At 42.2% G+C, this 24,094-nt stretch overlaps 1 protein-coding gene across 1 annotated transcript in view; it reads left to right on the forward strand.

Annotated features, from left to right (window-relative positions):
• Nucleotides 1–922: 922 nt before the first annotated feature.
• The window catches only part of NOC3L (NOC3 like DNA replication regulator), a 34,629-nt gene continuing 11,457 nt past the window's right edge, over nucleotides 923–24,094 (forward strand). The window contains exons 1-16 of the mRNA XM_075257933.1: nucleotides 923–1,006; nucleotides 2,861–3,071; nucleotides 3,998–4,121; nucleotides 5,603–5,760; nucleotides 6,055–6,111; nucleotides 7,430–7,560; nucleotides 8,115–8,276; nucleotides 11,213–11,306; nucleotides 11,871–12,046; nucleotides 14,735–14,863; nucleotides 17,242–17,373; nucleotides 18,314–18,394; nucleotides 20,254–20,354; nucleotides 20,801–20,873; nucleotides 22,690–22,753; nucleotides 24,000–24,071. Coding sequence (XP_075114034.1) covers nucleotides 998–1,006; nucleotides 2,861–3,071; nucleotides 3,998–4,121; nucleotides 5,603–5,760; nucleotides 6,055–6,111; nucleotides 7,430–7,560; nucleotides 8,115–8,276; nucleotides 11,213–11,306; nucleotides 11,871–12,046; nucleotides 14,735–14,863; nucleotides 17,242–17,373; nucleotides 18,314–18,394; nucleotides 20,254–20,354; nucleotides 20,801–20,873; nucleotides 22,690–22,753; nucleotides 24,000–24,071 — 1,774 coding nt within the window. The 5' untranslated portion in view covers nucleotides 923–997. The remainder of the gene's footprint in view (nucleotides 1,007–2,860; nucleotides 3,072–3,997; nucleotides 4,122–5,602; nucleotides 5,761–6,054; nucleotides 6,112–7,429; nucleotides 7,561–8,114; nucleotides 8,277–11,212; nucleotides 11,307–11,870; nucleotides 12,047–14,734; nucleotides 14,864–17,241; nucleotides 17,374–18,313; nucleotides 18,395–20,253; nucleotides 20,355–20,800; nucleotides 20,874–22,689; nucleotides 22,754–23,999; nucleotides 24,072–24,094) is intronic.

Genomic DNA, 24,094 nt, shown 5'->3' on the forward strand with positions numbered 1-24,094 from the left:
TGCATTCTCCAAAAACTGGTTTCTGCGTGGGGACTTAGGGAGTCTGTCATCACTTGCTTGCTCTAGGGTTTTGTATGTTACAAACTCAGGGGTTTCAGGCAGGTTCAGCACCTGGGTCACTCGTGTGGTCACTGCTAGTTACCTGTATCATGGGGCCTGGCTTTAGTATTATGATGTAGTAGTCAGCCACCATGATACAGGTAACTAGTGGTGAACACTGGAGAGGAGGCGAAGTGACTGTGACTCGGTGTCAGCCCAAAACCCCTGAAGAAGGAAGTAATGCCAAACTCCCTGGAATAATCCCTTTAAACCCAGGAGCATAAGAACCTGCTGTGATCAGAGGCGTAACTGGAAGCGTGTTGTCCTTAATGCAAAAATCTGTAATGGGTCCCCTAGTAGTATATTTTATATGGTAGAGGGGCCCACTGAGGGGCCAGTAGTGACCGCAGCACCTCCTATAGTTTATACCCCTGCCGGGACTGGGGCTGATATCTCAAGATAATCAAAATTATTAACACCCCTGATTTTAATATTATGACCAGGGGTGTAACTAGAGGGGGTGCTGAGGGTGCAGCTGGGCCATAATGTGCCTCTGCCTAATATGAGGACACCAGTAATAGAAATCCTATATTGCAGGTAGGTGGGGGATCCTTAGATGCTACATAGGCCCCCAGGAGCTTCATGTTATGCCCCTCTGGTCAGTCAGTAGACAATATATTATACACATCCATTTGTTATTGGACTGACCAGCTCAGTGCACTTACATAAAAGAGTACAAAAATATAAGAGTATAAAACTACCAGGCTGTACAGCCAGTTTATAGGAGAGAGCTGACCGACTGCCCTGCACTATGACTCCTGTACACAAGATGGCGCTCTTACGAATCCGCAGTGCTGGCTCCTCTCTAGCCGGCTCCCGATGTCTATGTGCGGCGGCACTTCCTGTAGTCACACGTGTGTACCGGAGCTGAGGAGTCGTGTCCCGGACTGCAGGCACCATGAAGCCGGTGAGTGTCCACAGCATAGGCCGAGGCTGCTGACATGGCCTTGGTCACCTGCTCTGCCATGTAAAGCGTCCTCCGCACCAACGTCTCCTATTAGCCTTGGCAGTGCATTCATATACAGTCTATTGCTCCCTGTTGTCAGCCATTACACACCGGTGATAAATCCGCATATAACAGCTGTATGGCCTGTAACCCTGCAGGGATATGTTGTGTCTGTTCTGCAGCCTGTGACGTGGTAGCCAATGTAAAACCACAATTCCCAGCATGTCTGATGGTGGTGGCGGCTTTCAAGGCATGCTGGGAGTTGTAGTCTTGTATCAGCTTTAATCATCTATTGTGGAGGTGTATACATATACATTACCTATTGCAGCTGTGCTGGTGACAGGTATATATAGCGCCCCCCATAGACCCCACAGCTCCTACCAGCCTGGAGCATTCACTTGAAGTGCATGGAAAGACTACAAATATGTGTTACCCCCTTTGACTCCCCCATAATGGTAAATGAATGGAATTGCTTTGTGACCACAAAATTGCTGCCAGTGTGACTTCTGCTCGCTTGATATTTTTGTGACTAGAAGTCGCAGCATCCTTGGGGGTCACAGTGTTACTGTGTTCCATTACATTGTTGGAGTCGTGGGGGGCGGACACAGCCAAAGTCTCAGTGTAGCCCTAGCCTAAATGTTATTACAGTGACCAGTATCTCAGACACTTCACTTATATTGCCGCAGGAGAGAATCTATAGGCAGAACCTGGTGGCAGCATCATTTGATATGACAAGCATCTGAATTGCACTGGCGGGTTTTAGACTAATGTGATTGTACATAATTATTTCACCCCAACGTATCCAAAGAGACTCTCCTACTGAACATTGTCGATTTGCTAAGGGTGTCTTCCATGTTGTTCAAATCTTACAGTGATGCGGAAAATTAAACGTTTACCACAGCTGTGGTTAGGGCATCAGTGTGAAAAGCCCCTTTAGGCTAAGACCCTTATAGCAAGCCACATAAAAACGCTGCGTAAAAAACCACAGCGGAAACACATTCATGCTCCTATTATATCTACATGGAAAATGCCAGCGGTTCCACAGGTATAATTGATATGCTGTAGTTTTCAGAAAAGTCTTTGAAAATGCAGCTTTTCTACTGCAGACTTTTTCTGCAATGTATGGATAGGATTAGCCATGTGTGCATTTATCGCAATGTGGGACTCCAGCCTCAATGCATGTCAAATATGGGAGAGACATGTAAAAATATTTAGCACCTCTTCCATGTTTTGCCTTGCAAGTCCTGACCAAAATTTTGCAAGTGTCAGTGCAGTCTCAGTGTTGTCTACTCAACTGCTTCAGGTTTCAGAGAAACCAGACACATTCGGGGTTTTGTTCAAGAATTTAGAACTTCTTTTTTTTTTGTCAAGTCATTTGCCATATTAGGCCTGGGCCCCTCCTAGTGTAAACACCTTAGAAAAAAATGCAGTGTTTTACAGTCACTGCAAGGTGGATGGGATTCTATCTAATCCAATACATACATTGCGGAAAAATATACACAACAGATACGCCGCGATTTCCAAAACCGTTCCGGTATGTTAGTTATGTCTATGGAAACGCTGGTGCTTTCTGTATAAGTATAATGGAAGAAGAAAGTCTGCAGAGGAAACTTCTGTGGATTTTCTGTGAAAAGCGCTGCAGGAAAATACCCCCAAAAATTGACATAATTTAAAAAGAGATCCCGGGATTTATTAGCACATCCCCAAACAAAGTGTAAAGTCTTGTCTCACGCAGGGGGGGGGGTTTGTCTGTCGTCTTGAAGTCTAACACAATCCACGATTCTCTTGTAAGCTTTGTTGTGTTGTCTTTTCTAGAGAAGAAATCGGAAGCAAGCTCCCAGCTTCCGCAAGCTTTTGAAGACCAGCAAGATAAAACTTGACAACAAGTTAAAGAACAAGCAGTTTAAGCAGGAGAGTTCAGCGAAGAAGAAGAGGAAAGAGCAGAAGAAGCTCAGAGAAGCTGTGCGAGATGTCGGCTCCAAAGCACCTGTACCCCTGGATAGGGTTGGACCAAAGAATCAACAAGGTACTACCGGGTGGTGGACTGAGGTTGCACTACATACTCCCCAGAAAAATAAAAATAAGTCTCCATTTATACTATTTTGGGTAACGTCTGGTGTCCTGATCACTTTTTGTTTAATTTTTTTTGGAGAAGCTAAACAGCAATTTGGCTATTTTGATCTTTATAAGGCTGTGTTTACAGTTGGAGACCCTCTGTGTCCGTTCCCATTGACTGTAATGGAAGAAAGTGTCCTTTGTGTTTTCTACATCATGTTTGTTTACTTTTGTAATGGAAGAAAAAGTCCTACATGCAGGAAAATGAAAAAAAAAACATGAGGGAAGAAAGCTTTATATTATTTTGGGTCTTTCACCACATGGGATAAATATTTTTAGTTTGGGCCTTTTTGGACATAGGAATAGCTAATTTTTTTGTTTATTTTTAATATATATATATCTATAGTGTGTGTGTGTATAGATAGATAGATAGATATAGATATATAAAATTATTTTTAAATAGCCTCCATAGTTATTTTCTTATTACAGGCCTGGGAGTTTTCAGAAGGCTCCTGGCTCTCATTGGCACTATAGGGCTCTCTGCATCTATGGGGCCTCGCATGTACTAAATGCCCACGATCAGAGAAGACTGATCAAGGGCATTAATGCTGGGCTCCACTGTGCAAACAAATAGACACCAGGTGTTTATGGCACCCGTTCTGTTCTTGAGCAACAGAAAAAGTGCTCAGAGATGTTCAAATGGCCGGGAAAGTCGTCACATGGGTATTAATACGCATGAGAAACTTTTCAAGGTGTAATATACTGTTATAGACATTATAGTAACCTCTTGCGGTGTCCATTCATTTATCAATGCATTGTTGCTTTTTTTTTTTTGTGCGTTCCTACTAATAGCGTCTGTTTTGGTGCATTGTTTTGACTGTCTGTTTGCACGTGCAGTTAATGAAGATGATGACTTGGATGAGGAAACCCTGCCCTTGGACATGCTTGATGAAGACGACCTGCAACTAATGCGAGAAATGGCTCAAAGAGCATCCTTTGTAACCAGGGACCTCTCCTCCAGGTAAGACACTGATGCTGTAGTGGTTAGTCAGAGTTGTCATAGGCAGGTGAATGCCTTCATTGTGAATCTGTATGTAATCTGCTCCTGTAGGATAAAGGGATATTAAATGCTGTCAATCCTGTCCAAAATGCCTCCAAAACCACTAACAAGTGCTTTGGGGGCAACTGCCGAATTACTAGATTTGCCTGTAGACATCTGCTGTTCAGACACAAGCTAAAAATGTCAATTATTACTACAGGTTAGACATTGTACACGGATTCTAGAGTAGATTCGGAGCATTTGTAACTGTCAGTAGGGAAATCGGGGAGCATGGTGACTCAGTGGTAGCACTGTAACCTTGCAGAGCTGGAGTCTTAGCTTCAAATGCGACTAAGGACATTTGCAAGGAGATTGTATGTTCTCCCTTTGTTTGTATGGGTTTCCTCTGGGTACTCTGGTTCAATCCCGACACCAAAGACATAGTGATAGAAAACTTAGATTGTGAGCCCTATATGGGATAGTAACGGACCGTGAGTGTCTGTAGTGTGTATGTGCTATACAAGTAAGAGGAATACATAAATCAGCCATGCACTTTCAGGGTGATTTGTTTATCATTCTCTCTACATCAGTCTTGATATTACCTGACAAATGCCCTACATGAAGTTTTGTACCCTTTAAATATTGCTGCTTCAACAATAAGACTATCATGTTCATAGAGTACTAGTGATGCCTCCACAACTGCTTCCTTCCCTTACCTGAATCACACCTGTCTGTAGAGATATAGTATTTGTCATATAAGATATAATATAATTTGTAATATAAGAATATTCGCATAATTACACTGAAGACTTCACATAAGAAAAAAGTTGATTGAACCAGCCCAATTTCAGCAGTGTTGGATGACTCTACTGACAGATGATATTGGGGAAGGAAGGATTGGGTATGATGACTCTTATCACGCTGGATCCTTGGCTCTCTAGCTGATATACTGCCCCAGCTATATGACAGCATCTTACTTTCCAGCACCCTTTGAAAATACAAGCACATTCAGTCAAACTGGTGAAAGTGTGTGGTCTTTTGGTACTAAAATATTGATGATCTATCTTTAGGATAGATCTTCAATATAAGATTGGCAGGTGTCTTACACTGGGACCCCACGATGATCAGCTGATCGAAGCTGCTCCATCACACTTGGACTTTTTCAGCTCAGCCTCATCCAAGTGAACGGGGCTGAGCTGCAATACCAAACTCTGCTGCTGTACAATCTATGTAATGTGCTTGACAAGTAGTGAGGAGGCCACAGGACTTGTCTGAATGCTGCAGTCTCTTCAAACAGCTGACTTGGCCCCTCTCCATTCACTTTCGGCAGCAGACTCTGCTCTGTTCTTGAGATTAAAGGTTGGACCCATATATATATATATCATATTCTGTAGATAGCCAGAAGTAGCGAAATGGGAGTATCCAATATAATCTTATGTAGATACTTTCTTTTCATTTATTAGTGAACCAGTCCATGCCACAAAAAGAAAACAGGACAGTGTGATTGAGAAGTATGAGAAGATGCCCAGACGTATGAAGACGGAACCTGAGAAAGAAGTGATTCACCTTCTGCCTATCAAAGACAAGCGTGGAATTATTCCGCAGAGTATTGAGAAGCCAGGTAAGTGACCACCACCCTCGCTTGTATTCCTTTGCCCGCTGCTGTTGGCACAATACCTGTTAGTATAGGCTAGGTCACACAAATAGAAGGAAAGTTATGAGATTTCAGAGACTGTATGGGCACTTCACTGTTAACCTATAGGGAAAAAGAAGGTTGTTTGGTACTTAATATTTAGTGATGATATATGGTGGCGTGTGACTTTGAGGTAGTGGTTGTATTAACCCTGTAGTTTTACCATGACTGTAAGGTGTTTTACCTACTTACCTCAAATAACAGCTTGTCTGTCTTCTGCAGTTGTCCATACTGAGGACCAGGATGAGGAAGAGGAAATGGAAACAGAAGAGACCGAAGGTAAGTAACTATTCTGCCTCTTTAGCTGGGTATCGTTCTCTTGTGCGTATTTAGCTGTGACATAGATGAGCCCAAGAGTATACTATTGTTGACTTATCTAAGGATAGCTCATGAGTAGTATAATCTGGATCACCTATTTATAATAAGATACAGATGTATTCTGTAGGGGGTGTAATAGGTGCTCTCAATGTAGGGCTGGGAAATGAATAGAAAAATAATTGAATATCCAAATAGCCAATATGATTTTGTGCATGTGGGATATTGCAGGACAGTTATTTCATCATTTCTAAACCTTGCCTGCAGTTTTGTTTGGACTGAACACATCCAAACTGGAAATGCTATTACACTGTGGGGTCTCTTCAGAAATCAGAGACCCAAGTCAGGTGATCAAATATAAAAAAACAATGTTACTCACTTTCCCTGTGCTCCTGCGCTGGTCCGTCTTCTTCCGAATATCAGGTATCGCTGAGGCTTCAGGCCTACAACTCCTGGGTTCTTGTGCCACTGCTGGTATTCTTCAGGCCTCTTGAATGACATCAGGGAAATTGGTCACAATTTCGTTTTTGCCTCATGGCACCATGTACCCCAGAGACCTGGTCTCTGAAGTCTTTCATCAAACCTGAAGAAGATCCAGGAGCAGGAGGTCCCTGATGTTAGCCCAGGAGAGGTGAGTAACACTGTTTAGTATGTTTGATCGCCTCCCCTTGGGCCCCGCTTATTATAATCTGGGGTCTGAAGAGATGTTCGGTCTGAACAAAACTGCCGATGCAGGTTTGGACTGAACGAAAGCGCTGGGGAATCTCAAGAGGTTCATCCAAAACATACATTTACGTGAAAAGGGGCGTGTTTAAGAGGTGCAGCCTAAATAATCGCCATTAATCGTACTTAAGGTAAAATGCACAATTAATTGCCATTTTTATTTAGATCATATTGACACAGCTCTATTTCAAAGCCACCTAGAAAACGTATTACTGATTCTTATCTTACATTTAGAAATATTTTTAATTTTGATTTGTAAGATCCACAGTGTGTATGCGGGGTCATCTCAGCTGTTATCGATGGCAGATATTTCATAGATCTGATCATTATGTTTGGACACACAAAGGGTTACATGGCATTGGTTCACAGTGTACCCCCGATACCCGCATTTGCTGTTATGTCCACATTTTAGTATTCTGTCCTGCAGGCATGTTTGCTTAGTTAATTGAGGCCTGTTTGTAAAAGGCCATTTAACCCTTTGGTTGCCTGGTTAAATATAAAGTACAGTATGTCCTTTGCATGTTTAGTTTGCTGACAATGAAGACATGTCTCTTTCCAGTTGTGTCTGCAGAGCCTGTTCGAGTACTTAGCACAGAGGAACTGATCGAACATAGGAGGGACACGCTGGAACAGAAGAAGGTTCACATCGCAACTTTGGCCTCGGCTATATTGGCAAATCCAGAGAACAGTGTGTGTGGTTTTGTATTTTTTAACAAAAGAACTGTTTGAACTCAGATTTTTCTCATATTTGGCTAAGTCATAACTATAAAGTGTTTGACTTATTGGGCAATTATTCTTCTTGCACAGTCTACCTCTTTTTATACCTTTAAAGGGATTTTCCCACAAAACACACAAATGATTGATAAATGCGTGTTATACCTCACCTATCTCTAAAATCAGCCCCCCTCTAGTTTCTATGTCCTGATACTTTACCTTACTGCAACCTTACTGTGAAGACTTTAAGCTATGGAAACAATGTAGCTCACTTTTCTACACTGTTTCCATAAATCTTATTCACTTCTGTGGGGGTAACAGAAACAGTGTGGCACCCTGCGTAATAAATGTTATAACTAAATGTCTTTTATGGAAAAACTTCTTTGAATGACTAAAACACCTTTATATAACAGGAGACTAAAAGAAATGTGTGCAAAAATAACTTATGTTTTCGCATAGTACCATATGGATGTTCTTAAGAGCTAAATACTATGTACTCAGAACTGTCTTATATGCCTTTGCCTCAACAGATTAAAAAACTGAAGGAGCTGCGTGCCATGTTGATGGAGCAGGACTCTACAGTGGCAGTGACTGTCCGGAAACTCGTGCTGATTTCATTAATGGAAATCTTCAAGGATATCGCCCCTTCCTACAAAATTCGCCCCCTGACGGAAGAAGAAAAGTCTGCTAGGGTGAGACATAACACATGAAATATTGTACATTCTAGACGTGGAGAAGGGCTGCTTACTATTCACTGAAGCTGCTTGTTTGCTCTCTACTTGTTGCAGACTGCTGTATGATGGATTTATCATCGGTAGTTTTATGAAAAATGTCAAACAATGTGCAGATCAATGTCTGCCTTGTACTAAATCCCAGGCAATAAATTGTTTGTCATGTTCAACTTTCTATTTCTGCCAATGACAACAGCTAAAAAAAAAATCAGGACAACCTTTCCACAGATTATAGCCTTCAGTCATTGTCTAATCCACCCTTTACAGTCACGTAAAAATCTGTGGTGCAGGCTATTGCACGATATAGGTGTGATATTTGATATAGTATATGTAGGTATATATGTGATCTCTATCATATTTCCCCAGTGATAGGAAATTACATTGGAATAGGGCTATTCAAGTACATGTTGTTTTTGCATGCAGGTGTGTATTTTTGTATTATAATCTATATATATAAAACTCAAATTCTGTAGTAGCCCGCTCTATACAAATCCACAGTTCTCGCCCGATTTAGGTGAAATTTGGCACGTCCCTCTCCACCCACAGGAGCAGAATACTGCGCACGTTACATCTCGCACGTTACATCTCCCCCCGTCATGAGATTGGGGCCCCCAAAGTTAGGCCCTATACATATAATGGGAAAATGTGAAGGTGAAAGTGCTGAAGGGAAAAAAAAACAACAGTTGTGACTGACAGGGACGGATTATAGTGACACGCCAAAGAGTCGCTGCCAAAGGGGCCGCACCACCACACACATCACACAAACAACATATAAACATCACACAGAGAGCACACATACACCAACCCACAGGCACAACCGCAGCCCATAAATACCGCACATGCACGCAAACACACTCAGATGGATGCACCCTATGCACATGGACAAACAGAGCACATGCATACTCACCCACAACTACCGCACGCATGGACATTTGCACTGCACACGCACAAACACATGGATTCACATACACACTTACATATACATGGACCACACGTGTATACACACACATACATATGGATCACACAAGTGCACGCACACACATGCACACATATACCCGGACCACACATGTGCATGCACACATACATACACATGGATCACACACATGCACACACTTACATGCATGCACTGACAAAACACGTTTGGTATCCTTAGTGGCTGCTTGCACACTCCAGTATTTTTCACTGACCTCCGGGCCATGGATTTGGTGGTTCCATAGACAACTTTGTGCACAAAGCTGGGAATTTTGCAGGCTCCATTGAAGTCTATGGAGCTGTAGAAACCACGTCCTGGAGACCCGTGAAAAATCCTGAAAATAAGATTGTCAGTATTGCTGACTATACAGGAGCTTTCATCACTGAAGCTGCTGAGGTAAAGTGAAAGCTGAGCTCTGATTGGTTGCTATGGGCTCCTTCAGGACATAGTAATACTGTGAGGGCAGCTCTGTATTACATCTCTTATCAGTGTCAGGTGAATACTAAAGGGTCACAATACTAAGGACTGTTTTTTTTAAAATTCCGCCCACAAAACCACAATCTATTGGGCAAGTTTATCCAAAAGCTCAGAATGCAAAATTGTGTCAAAGAGCTGAGACAAGTGACAACGTGATTCGCGGCTTGAAAAGAAACAGATTATTTTAGCTAACATAACCAACAATGTAACATATTTTTCGCCAGCGAAGCCGCAGGTATTCTACTAGTATGTTATATTATTATTTGTGGTTTACGATTGTATAGATAGAAAGTAGGAAAGATAGATATGAATTTGCTCGGAGTCTGGAGCAGTGGACGTATATTCTGTATAGTGGCCATTCACGCTCCTTTATCTTGACCCTCTGATGGACAGGTCAGGGCTTGAGAACGTTACCTGTCTGACTGTGCCAACTGAGCTTTGGAGGAGGGTGGCATGCTGCGAGGTTTTTCTCCAGAGGTTGGTCTTGGCCTCTTAGTTCCAGTGAAGATAAATCTTAATTCTTCACCATACCGAGACATTTCGGACAATTGTGTGCTTCCGACTTTATGGTGCTCTGTGTACTGGGGCACAGCTATGCTGGAACATAAAAGGGCCTTCCACAAACTGCTCCCACAAAGACTGGGTTGAAGGAGCTTGGTGAGGACCATAACTGGTCTGCATAAGCAACCAAATAAATCCAACATCCTTAGGACAGAGATTATGAGCCAGGCCGTCTTGCCCATATCATTGTCTGACCTGACATGTTATTCTGGATGAATGGGCAAAAACTACAGAGACTCTCTAAAATCTTGTAGAAAACCTTCTCCAGAGGGTGGAAGCTATTGTAACTGCAAAGTGAGGACCACGTTCTTATTTATCTTATGGGTTTAGGATGGGATGTCCTAAAAGCTCCTGTAGGTGTAATATGTAGGTGTCCCACTACCTTTATTCATGTAATGAATGAGAGAGGTGTAGCTATTACATGGAAAGGCATGAGAGAGAACTGAATATAGCTTTTAGGAGCGTGATGTCTACTGGACTTTGTCCACCCATATCCTCATCAGACCTGTTTATCCTATTGAATCACATCGGAGTACTAGTAGTAGTAGTAGACATATGCTCTTGAAGGCCATGATTGAATGGTATTTCAGTTATGATACCTTGGCGAATTTGTTGCATCAAACTGAAGACTGGCGGGATACGTTTTCTCATGCGACCATATTGTATATTTGATGATAGTATTGTTTTAGCCTAGCATCAGATATAACATTATTCACTAAAATGTAACCTGTTGACTGCCGTTGGGAGATACAACAACCAGAATGCCCTGTCTTCTGCCCGATTTCCTCCCAGATTTCCCGTAATGGGATTTTATTACCTGTATTTACTACGTGGACACCAATTGCCATTTATTTATTTTATTTATTTATTTTCATTTGTTCAACAGGTCAAAAAAGAAACTCAGAGGCTCCGAGAATTTGAGGAAGGTCTGGTCAGTCAGTACAAGTTTTACCTGGAAAACCTGGAGCAAACAATAAAAGGTAACTTGCTCATATTCTGTGTGGAACAATCTCCCATTCTATTCTGCATTTGTAAAGGGAGTTTTCCCACATCATATACTGTACAATGACTGGCCGTCTGTAAAATAAATAAAAAATACTCGCTGGCAACTATCTCCGCTTGTGACATCCATATACTAGTCATAGTGGCAGGAGCTCTCCTTGATGGTTTAGCCCCTGTCACATTGACCAGGGTGTAGTGAAGTATATGGGTGCTGTTAGAGCTACTATGATATGCTGTCAGTAGAGGGAGAGATGATGAGCCCTGGAATATACAGTTTTCCATGATTCAATCCAGTATTTTCAAGCAACAAGATGGTTTTTAGGAACTGTAGACCATTCGCACATTGATTGACAGCTCTCCCATATGTACACCAGCTGAGCTGTCAGTCACTCTGTGTAAATGTGTAGCTGTCTTTGCCTGTGTCATCATTACAGTGTCTACAGACTTGTTTAGTATAACATTGGCCCCTGTTAGTCCCTTGGCTTTTATCATTTCTAAGTCCTACTCTGAGACCTGATCTTACGGTGTGTTATTTCTCACAGACTGGAAGAAGATGAAAACTAAGAAGAGTGAAGTGCTGTCACTGAAAGCGTACAAGGGCCTGGCGGAGGTGGCAGTGATGTGCCTGTGTGAGCTCATGCTCTCTCTTTCCCACTTCAACTTCCACAACAATATCATCGTCCTTGTTGTACCTCTCATTGACGACCAGTGCAGAAAGGTCAGCCGTCCTCATAATCTTCTCACTGGTGTATTCTTACTCTTATTTTTGTTTTAAATGAGAAGTTGAGTTCTGAAAAAGATTTTGCCCAACAATGCTGAGACTTTTTTCCCTGATCTTCTATTGTGTTAATTCTGCATCCCATTATTTTCAAGGCGAGGCAGTGATCAAAGTGGGATGCTGAAAAAATAAGCACCCTGTGTAATTTTACTATTCCAGTGCAAAGATGTGGTGGAAACGGAAGAGGAATTTGAAGCAGAAGTCTGCCTCCAATTCCTCTTCTGCTTCCGCTGTGTGAACATACCCTTAAGCTAATTCTTCAGCTGGTAGTGGACATAAACAGTTGCACACACCTTTCTTTGTCGCCCTGGACATAGGACAGTCACCCAGAAAATGAACCAGAAAGTCACATATAAATGGGTCTGCAAGTGCCCAGTGGGCAGTCCTGAGTCTAGCAAATGTTTAAAGGCAATGTGGCGCCAGAAAATGTTGGGCCCCTTTCCATTAACAATATGTATAGTGGTCGAGGAACAAGGCTTTTCCCAACCAGCCTTTTCCAGCTGTCTGTGTGCCCTGTGTCCCTCCAGTCGCACCCCCTGTAACCACAATCGTTACGTCAAAATATATATATTATTTTGATTTGATGATGTTTTTAACATATAAATGTGATATAAATAGTAGGTAACGCCCTTTACATTCTTCTCACTAACTCATACCCTGTGCTGCCCACTTGGCCTTAATTTACATGCTCAGCTTTTTGCAGCACTCTGCCGCCTCTTCCAGGTGAGCACATGGATGTGGTGCATACACGGTGCAGAGATTTGTGCAGATGCCTACCACAATGAAAGTACTATTCATGCACAGCTCTGGAATTGCCTTTTGCATGTATAACATTTTAATTCAGGAAACTTTGACGTCAGGAAGCGATAAAAGCTTTGAATCAAAACCAAGTGGATGGCATAGGGCATGGTTTATTGAAGAGAACCTCGAGCACTTGTCAATCTCTGGACCACCCACTGCCATGTGTACAGTAATGGGGATTTTCCAACTTGGCTTCTACACTGATCCTGAAATTGAAGGAGACCCAATGTTGGCTTAGCTATGCACAGCGGCGCTCGCAGCTGGGAACTTCAGCCTTCCCTATTCACTTTGGTGGAGTTATACCGCCTGGTGAGGACACCGTGCTAAACAAGAACAGATTCATTCTCTGGATCTGTGGCGGCCCAATAGGTTGAACCAACCAGACTATAACGTGTCTTGGTCTAGTCTAGTAATATCCATCATTATTAGATGGATAAAGTATATTTAGTTATGTGTCAGTTTTAACTGATCGACGTCTTATTGTTGCTCTGCTATCCCTAGGAAATGGCTGGCTTGTTTACTACTGAATGTAGTGCATGCTCTCAGACATGACACTCTGCAGAGGAGCTGTCAGACCTTTAGTACTGGGCGGGAGGAAGGCCCTGATTCATGAAGGAGTCAGACACCCAGCTTTATTCGGACATAAATCTTCCTCATTTCCTTTGTTCCTTGAATTTTCTTCTCTTCACTACTAGAGGGCAGCAGAGTGCCAGCCCTTGGTATCTGGTAGGGATAGGCAGGATTAGCTTTTGAGAAGAAACATGTGTAACATGGCTCAGGAATGTGGACATTAAGGAGATCTCTCACCACTTTCCAGAAGTTGAGGGTTATATACATTGTTCCTTAAGACACAGCTCAGTTTTGTCAAATGAACTCAGTTTGTGCTGCCAAGGGTTTGATTCCTGCATTATAGAATATGCATGAAGTTTACGTGTTCTCATGTTTGTGTGGGCCAACAGGATGAGTCAGTGCTGTATGAGATAACTGATAATAAATCATATATTCACTTGCACATTCTGCCCTGAAGTTACTATTTTCACCCATCAGCTACTGAACATTTGCTTTGCATTTCCCTTATTCTGCTTTGTGTCTCTGTATATCTTGTTAGATCATCAGTTTTAGACCAAGACCGTTCACTAGATTAGACTTTGTTCACAACTGTGGGGGAAATTTGGTTGCAGATGTGCAGCAAGCCATGCCATATTTTTGTGTTGATCACCTCCCCTGGGCCTCCGCTTATTATACTCTGGGTCCACTGAACAATAGAAGTTTCTGTTCGGACGTGTTTGCTACGAACGAAACCACTGGACGATCCTTGCGAGATAAATCCCGTGAGGTTTGCTGAACACTCGTACTCACAATTTGGATTCCAGTAATAATCACCTAGCCCTACTTTGTACTGCAGGATCTACACCCCCTGAGGATGCAATGGCTGTATGATAAGGTGCTTGAAATGCAGGGATTATCAAGACTGGAATAATAAACACCAGTCTCGATAAATATCCCCTCGTTCCTCCTGAAAATCTCAAAATTGACAATTTGGCGTTAACGTTCCACTTATCATTGATAACGCATGTTCCTACTTTACTCTGTGTATGGAAATTCCCTGTGGACAAGATGAATGGCAACAACCAGTATATGTCCAGGAGGAGTAACACAGTGCAGGGTGTAAAGAAATATGCTTAATTATATATATAGAAAACAGATATGTGGGACAGAAGACGGGTCCTCTCTAACATACAAGTCTTGCACCTGTTATATGATGATATGAAATGTCATTGAGCAGTGTCTATACATTGGAGATACGATTGTCTTTCCTTTCTGCAGATTGCTGATATGAGTGGAGACGCTGTCAAGAAACTTTTCAGGCAGGATAAATTCGGCCACGCATCTTTGGCGGCTGTAAAGATCATCTCTGGACTGGTGAAGAGTAGAAATTACTGTGTCCGCCCAGAGGTAAATGACAGCGAAAATGATTTTCTACACTCCTGTGATCATACGTTCATGTACATGATATACCTTCAGTATTTCGACACAATGTATTTCACGTTTCCTGCTAATGCCAAGTAGTCACCATTAATATATATCGCACATCATTTACCCAGAAGTTTCTTGGTTGTATCTGCCCATGAGAAAGCTGTGACTTTCCCACATGGATTACTAGCCAGTTTACCTAGATATATTAATGACAAATTACATCACAGAGGATATTTCATTGCCGAGATGGATAAGCCTTGTTCTTGACATATCTTTGGCATTCTCATAGAGATGAATGGAGCAGCACTAGGGATCCCCATTCACATGATTGGTGGGGTTCCCAGTGATTGGTCCCCCACCAGTCCAATAGATACTGCCTATCCTGAGGATTGGTTAGGGTTATTCAGTTCAGAAAAAAGATGGAGACCAATTTACAGTGTGCAAATATATGAATGGGTAGTGCAGAGATCTTTCCAACAATCTCTTTACACTTAGGCCTGTAACCATGACAAGGTGATATCCTCGACATCTAGAGGAGAGAAGATTTTAGGCTGTGCCAGGTTCTTTGTCATTTGGGAACCAAATGACAGCTGGACCACTAAAGCTGGTGTTGCCCATGGACCCCATTGACTATAATAGTGTCTGTGGCGTGTCCGCCATGTTCATACTGAAAGTAGTAGCCCTACATGCAGGACTTTTCTCTCCGCTATTTTCTGGTAGTTTTAATGGCAGAGTGCCTGGTGCAAATGTGAACTCGCTGTAGTCATAGACAGGGCTTCTTTACAGTAAGAGCGGTGAGCTCGCCGCCACAGGTTGGGGTGATGTCGGATAACTTATACAAGCTCAAGAAGAGCCTGGATGCCTTTCTTGAAAGTAAGAATATCACATGTCACGAGAGTAAGACCTTTTTGGAGCAGGATGTTGATCCAGGGACTTAGCTTAACTGCCGTGTTTGGCATTTGGAAGGAATTCTTTCCTCAGATGGGGTAATTGGCATCAACTTCTTAGGGGATGGGAAGTGATTACCTTCCTCTGGATTGACTTGGTAGGTTTACAGGTTGGACTTCGTGGATTTGTGTCTTTATCCAACCTTATCAGCCATGTTACTATGAGAGTAAATTGTCATTTTTGAACTTTTGAATAGTGAGATATACATCATAGGCATTCAGAAAACGTACCTGTATTAGATAGCCACAGCACTGTAGCCGACTGAAGAATTTATTTAATAGGTTGTTCAGTTTAAAGTGTCTCTCTACCAAAGGGTATATCACCGTAAAGTGATTTGATGCCCTCACTCACCAGGCAGATCGTTCACTTTATTAGACCGCCTAATGTCATGGAATTGGCAGATTGACCTGACAATTCACAAACCAGCCATAAATCCTTTGTTTCTTTATAAGTCTGTGATCTAGGTTTTCTATGGTCTCGTTCACATCTTCCTCGGTAATCCGTTCGGGGGAGTCTGCATGGGGATCCCCCCCATCCCTGAACGGACTACTAAACGCATTGGCAAGCTGTGTGCAGTGAAATTACACGGACCCCATAGACTATAATGGGATCCATGTGCTTTCCACACAGAACATGCAGACAGAAAAGTACTTCACAATCTACTTTCCTGTCTGCATGACTCGTGCGGTGACTGCACAGAAAGCACATGAACCCCATTACAGTCTATGGGGTCTGTGTACTTTCACTGTACACCGCTTGCCAATGCGTTTGGTAGTCCGTTCAGGGGGTCCCCATGCAGACTTCCCTGAGTGGATTACCAACACAGATGTGAATGAGGCCTTACTCTAGGTTCACATATGTGCTTGGCTTTCCGTTTTTCGGGTGCGCTTAAAAAGTAGTTACCCACAATAGACTTTAATGAGGTTCATTGGGTTTCCAAAATAGCACAAAATTACACAATGCCACAAAAAAAAAATTATATAAAATTCCCAGCCACTATTTCTCCTGCATAAAGGCCATGTCAATTTTTTTTTTAAGTAATTGCTGCTGAAATGAAAAGGGACAAAAATAAATAAAAGTAAATAAATATCTGGTCATTAAGGGGTTAACACTGTACTCTTGCATTAGTTACTGCAGTGGGTAGATGGTGCTAGTCCTAGTAAAATAATTTGGTAAGAGGTGACTGTAGACCCAGCCGTGCTGTAGATAAAGGTGTCCTTCCTGTATTTCTGCAGGATTGCTTCTCATTGTTACGTCTTGTTGAGACTATGTGCCAGACAAATATGCTGGACGTGAGCTCCTTATGACGCAGGGTTCTGTAAGGGACCTGGCTGTGTAGTTTATTTTGTGCTTTCTATTGCCAGATATAAGATGAGATGTGATTCACTGTCTTGTCTCTCCGACTCCAGGTGCTCAACATCTTCCTTCATCTAAGAATTAAAGAAGTTGAAGTGAAAAAAGATGTAGACGACATTGCCCCCAAGCAAAAGATGATGTCTTATAAAGACAAGAAGAAGAATCTGTCAAGGATGCAAAGAAAGGTACAAATGTAGAGTTTGTTGTATGAAAGCCAAGCTAATGTCTCCAAAAAACAGCCTAAATTCACATGCAACAGCTTTGTCCCTGAGCTAATTCCACTGAAAGTAAATGTTCTATATGCGTGAATGGCGTTGTCTCTGTAGCATCTGCAGGGATCTCTGCACACCCCATAAGGCAAATTTGATGATTGACGAAATTTCTAAACTTAGTCTTTTGACCACAGACCTTATAGGAGAAAGAAAAAAGGAAGCCATGTATAACTTCTATATGTTTTCCAGGAAGGTAACTGTTCTGCCTCCTGTATGTATTTTCCCATCTAGTGCATGTGTGGCAATAAGCTCGGGAAAAGGGGTGGAGCTTAGGCAGCTGCTCAGCGGTTTTTAGTGTGCAAGTAAACCACACCCCCTTTTCTCTATGTTCCAGCACTTAAAGGGATTTTTAGAACTGTTCTTTGAACTCATACACAGAGAATGGAGAAGGAAGCAGACGGCTCCAGTCTCTATGTAATGGCTGAACTGAGTTACTGCAGCCTCACTTGAATGGAAGCTGATGTGCAGTAACCTGGTCTGACCACTACACAGAGAACGGAGCTGTCTGCTTTCTGCTCCATTCTCTGTGTATCATCTGCAGATAGGGGTGCTGGGTTTTAGATCTTTTTGATCTGATATTGAAGACTTATCTTTAAGATAGGTTATCAATATTTTATCCCACATAACCCCTTTAATCATCCTCAGAGGGAATAAGGGACACATTGACCTCCATTATCTCATAGTATGCTACATATTTGTTATTGGAGTTGCAAACTGGTTTAATTATTGTTAAGTCTTATGATACATGTATACTATATTTCGCCAATATTATATAATATGGTGCAGTTGAGCTGTACGGTTTGTCTTATAGCTGCTATCTATATTCATCCTCTGTTCATTATTCTACTTCTAGTGGAAGAAAGCGGAGGAAAAGCTGGAGAGAGAACTGCTCGAGGCTGAAGCGTCAGAAAGCAAAGAGAAGAAGTTGAAGCTGGTGAGATGATGTTATTTGTATCTGGCTATAGCCTAATGGTAGAGCCCCATATTGGTAACCCAAATCATACTTGTTCCTCCCTCTTAGAAGGTTTCTAGTGTGAAAAGATGCTGGGCTTGGCTGCCATCACACTTTGCAGAGTACTTTTTGCCATATGTGTAAGGAAGGCTTTTGACAATTACGTCACAAATATCCATTGGTCCTCATTCACCCAAGAGTGTTCTTATGGCCTCTGTCAGGTCAGGATACATTAGTATTGAAGGATGTGTCCACCTTTAACTTAGTTGTTAAATGGGTTAAAGGCTCCCACTTATCATGAAACCAGTTCAATACAATATAACCATGTTAACAAAATCCTTGCCAGGCTGCAGTTAGTAGAATAAACACTAGGTGGATTGAGCTTGTTCTCCCACAGTCCCTTACACCACCTCTAACCAGTCATAAACTCCTCACGCTAGGTTCACACCGGTAATCGATCTCCGTTCTGAGCTTTCCATTTTCTGCATGCACAAGACAGAAACCTGTCAGACTGGGTCCGGCCGTGAGCACCGGTGAGCGTTTTATGCTCTCTGCCGTGAAACCGGGTTTTTTAAACTGGACACAAAGTCCTGCATGTCCGACTCTGTGTCCGGTTATAAAAAAAAAAAAACGGTTTTGCCGCAGAGAGCATAAAACGCTCACAGGTGCTAACGGCCAGACACTTTTCAAACCCATTCAAATGAATGCCTGCAGGTTTCCGCCTCTTGCCCAGTTTCGGGCAGGAAATGGAAACCTGCAGAACGGAGACCGGGCGCAGATGTGAACGAGCCCTTAGGCCTCATGAAAGAACACATACATCTATTCTCTAACCCTGAGAACAGCCTTACCTATTCCTCCTTATCTTACCTTATCTTTAGTGTCATCTTCTTTGCCTCTGGTGATCTCCTTTCTTACCTGTTCGTCTTCCTGTAGTTATTTTTCCTTTTATATGACTGTTTCTAGTTTTGACACTAATGCTGTATTTGGCTATGGAGATGTATACCTTCATCTACTGTCACTTTCTTCTTGTTTGTTATCCTTTTGTATTTCCAAAATGTTAATATTCCCAATAAAAATAGATTTGGTATCGACACATAAATACATATCACAGCCATATTACTTGGGTAAGACTCAGTTCACACTACCGCCGCTGTCCGCTCCGGGTTTTCCATCATAAACCTTGAGGGAAACTGGTCAGGGGGCGGCTTGCCGGCAGTCTGCTTTACAACCCATTCATTTGACTGAGTTTTTATAGGTGACCACTGGTGTCTGTATGTGATATCTCCGCCTGGAAACCATATTTTTTTTGCACGGACACAAAGTCCTGCATATAGGACTTTGTGCACTTGCAAAAAAACAAAACAAAAACCTGTTTGTAGGCGGAGAGGCCGCATAAAGACACCAGCGGTCACCTATAAAAACCCAGTCAAATGAATGGGTTTTAAAATTGACCGCTGGCAAGTCATTCCCTGTCCAGTTTGCAGGGGTTTACCACGGGGCGGACAACAGCAGTAGTGTGAACACCACTTAAGCTTAACACACACATTCAAATGTTGTATAATTGACCCAAAGTTCTTAATCTTCTTAGTCTTATCAGAGAAGACAACAAAAACCAATGAAATGGCAAAAAAAAAAAAAAAATTCACGTGATTTTTAGTTGTCAATTGCAGTAGTTGTGGTTAAACCTGCTACATCTGTATCTGGACTTGTCCAGCCACATTTAAAGGTAATAGAGGACGTGTATAGGATTGACTGGTTGCTTCTGGCTATCATGGAGTTAAGTGCTGCAGACGATTGTCACTCCTTAAAATAATTGTCTGCTTTCCTTTCTTTTCCCACAGCATACAGAAACACTGAACATTGTTTTCTTAACCTACTTCAGAATACTGAAAAGAGCTCAGAAATCTGTCCTCCTTCCTGCCGTCTTGGAAGGCCTAGCAAAGTGAGTGTGGTCAGCGGGATGTGTGTAGCTATAGATGGAGAAGACTTTCTGTAGTGGGATAAAGTGACACAACATGGTATCCTATAGAATACAACCAAAGTCAGTGAAAAGTAATTAAAAATTATTTTTCAAGACTTTTTTATTGGCTTTTGTGTCAACTCCTATGATAAGATATGACGCTGTAGCAATGCATCTCGTTATGTAAAGTGTGGTTAGCTCTGCTATATCTATATATTGTGCAGATCTGTCACCAGGATGCTATTACATGGTAAATGTTAGTACCTTGGTGCCGCAGAGACCTCTTTCTAGACTAACCTATATGTGTTATAAAGGCAGCAGTGACTTGCTGCTGTTAGGGTATATTCACACTGTGTTTGCATTTAGTCATGTTGTGGGATTACGGTCTCTGGATAGTATGACACTGACACACTTCATGCTTCTTTCAGGTTTGCTCATCTAATAAACCTGGAATTTTTTGATGATCTTCTTGTGGTGCTAAATAAGCTCATTGAGTCTGGGGTAAGTCAGTCTCAGTAGCTGTTCATACATAACTGCTTGATAGTATACAGTTTGGCGGTATGTTTTGCAAGTCCGGCATATGTATCACGCATCGTGTATCCAGAGGAGAGCAAAACCGACCTTAGGCTGGGATTTTCATCAGAACTGTGAATTTGATCTAATATATCCCCTTCAGATTTTCTCCTCTTGCCACAAGTTACCATTTCTTCAGCTTAGTCAATCCGGTAGTTTGGTGTGATGAATCTTTCATTTTGTTGCCATCCATGAGGATGTGAAACGTGACAAAGGTCTGATTTTTATTCATGTTACCACATCTATACCACTATGGTGGCTGTGATAGACTGCCTTTAATAGGGTCATCCAGGCAAAATTGGACAACCCCTTTAATATCCAGGAGTGCTGTCTCTCTAGTTTACACTAGTAACTACAGGTGCCTTTTAGAGGGTTTGTCTAGGATTATAAAAATAAGGATCTGCTTTGTTCTCCTCTAGACACGGCTGCTTCTCTCCATGGGCTGTGTCTGGCATCGTAGCTTATCCCCCATTTGAGGAAATAGGGCTGATCTGCAGTACCAGACACAAGCCATTATATCTTCATTGCCCAATTCCGGTATATTTGATTTTCCAGTACAGATGGGAAATCCGTCTTGTGTAATCCCCCTCAGTAATGTGGTTAGCTGGAGAGTGAAGCAGACAATTGCTGGGAGTAGCCGTGTCCTTCCCCTGAAAGTCAGGCTGATGGTGCGCTCATTGCGCCTGTCATGGCCGGTTATAATTCACCATGTAGAGCACGGCTAACTTGTATGGAGTTCATTTCCCCAGTTTAGATTTACGGCTCCTCTTTAGTAATTGAGTTTCATTGCATTGTGTTTTTTATTGCAGAATTGAGGTTATTTATTATCCATGATATTAATAGGGAGGAGACATGTTTGATGCTTTATGGATACTTGTTTGATTCCTGGTCCTAGCAGAGATGGAGGCTGCTGATAGAATGAATGACCCATGGGAGCGACCAGAGCCAGACCATGTCTGCATCTCCTTTATAGGCTTTCCTAAATGAGGTTACTGCTGTTAATCTCATTTCTTTTTATTAGTTGCTATAATATGCGAATTACATTGATGTCTATATTAAAATTTAGGGCTTGATCCTAGTGTACAGAGCATAGTCCCCAGGGTAGAATAATGCATCCGTATAGAATATGGTGGGAGCTTTACACTGTCTCTTCCCATTTGGGTAGGTAGGTCTTGTTAATAACCTGCTATGAATATAATGTGATCTCTGTCCCTTGGTAACATGGAAGAGAAATATAATATAAAATCAGAATACATCGAAAATTAACATTTATCAAAGAGAGACGACACTTGAACCTCCCCTCCCCCCCCCTCCTTTTTAGTAAGGGCCAAGTAACATAAGCCAGCTGTCCAATAAGTATGGGGCCAGGTCACCCCTCCAGTGGCAGATGTTGGGTCAGGGATTTTAGTTAACTGACCGCTTTCTAATATGTATAGTATTAGACAAACCTGGCAGCGCCACATCTGACCACAGGTTGTGTTTGGTATTGCATCTTATCTTCATTGAAGTGAATGTGGTTGAGCTGCAGTACCACACACAAGCTGTGGACAGTGGGGTGATGTTTCTGGATGAGAGCCGCCATGTTTTTCTAATCCCTGAACACCAGATTAAATTCACATCCCACCTAAGGTGGAGGAAAAGAGCGAGCCCAGTTCTTCTTGGTAGAATGGACGGTGGCAGGATGAAGCTCTTCAGTCAGTGTCTTATAACTTGCTATAAGGAATTTGTTGTGGTCTTTCTCCAGGATCTCAGCTATAGAGAGAGTCTTCACTGTGTGCAGACGGCATTCAATATACTTTCCGGCCAAGGTAAGACGACCTATATCCCTCTATCTGTGCAGTGTCAGCCATGTGACTGGGTTCCAACCTCCCAGATTGAATGCATATGGCTCTAATCTAAAGATAATGTGTTGTATGTAGAAGCAGCCCTATACGGTACACAGGGAGTGATGTCCGTCCAGGAGCCTAATCTGTCTGTTGTATACAGTGTGTGTGTTATTTGGGATATTTAGTTTGGCTTCTATGGAAATCTATAGTCCTGTGTTTTGGCATCAGAGAGAGAGAGATCTCAAGTGTTACAGGCCCCAAGATACAGTAAAACATGTGTTTTTCTGGTGTTGTTGAACTACAAAGCCCAGTATGTTGGGAGTTGTAGATTCTCACCAGCGGAAAAGCCAAGGTTTGGGCCCCTTAAAGGGGTCTTCCGCATAATGGCATTAATTCCCCCTGTACACAGGATAGGGTCGAAGTGTCTTACCACTGAGGGGCACTACTTGGACCCCCATCACTCACCAAAATGAGGATCAGTACTACAAAATTAGAGTAGTGGTAGGCATGTGCAGCCAACGCTGTGTTCACTTCTATGGGACTTCTAGTAGTGAATGGACCACTGGCTAAACATACACACCACCACTCTGATCACACGCGGCACCCAGGGACACCTTCTGTGCCAATTTATGTTATCACTGATAGTCCAACTTCTGGAGCTAAATTCTTGTTACATTTGTCATTAGTGGGTAACCTCCATTAAAAATAATTTTCTGACAATATGGTAATATGGACTTGGTGGTCAGTGCTCAGTTACACGAGGTTGACACTAACATTCGGCCTTCCGGTGTTTGGGTACGCATGGGAAACAGACCTATTCTGCTTAAAAAGCAGTTACCCGCAGACCCCATAGACTAAAGTGGGGTCCACTGGGTTTCTTCCCAAAAAATGCAGAGAGAAAAGTCCTGCGTCAGAATCCCCAAATAGAATCCGAACACTTATGTGAATCCAGCCTTAGGCCACAACCACATTATAGGATCAGAGCAACAAAAACCACCTAAGTTCCTGATCTGGTGAGTGACGCCGACACTTACTGAGAGATTTCACTGACTATAAAGGGATTCTGTTTCGGAGACCTAACATTTTAGCCTAGCAACTATTTGGCTTGGGTTTATACCCTATATTATAGGAATATTACACTTGATGGATTTCTGTCATCTTTGCTCTTAGTTACATCCAGCTATTCTGATATGATGACATAATACATTTTGTTTCATTTTATTAACAGGCGACGTCCTCAATATTGACCCCTTGAATTTCTACAATCACCTTTACAAAACATTATATGGCCTAAGCGCAGGTAATCCAGGTTTTATTAACGTT

This window comes from Leptodactylus fuscus, chromosome 10 (assembly GCF_031893055.1).
Source record: "Leptodactylus fuscus isolate aLepFus1 chromosome 10, aLepFus1.hap2, whole genome shotgun sequence".
NCBI lineage: Eukaryota > Metazoa > Chordata > Amphibia > Anura > Leptodactylidae > Leptodactylus > Leptodactylus fuscus.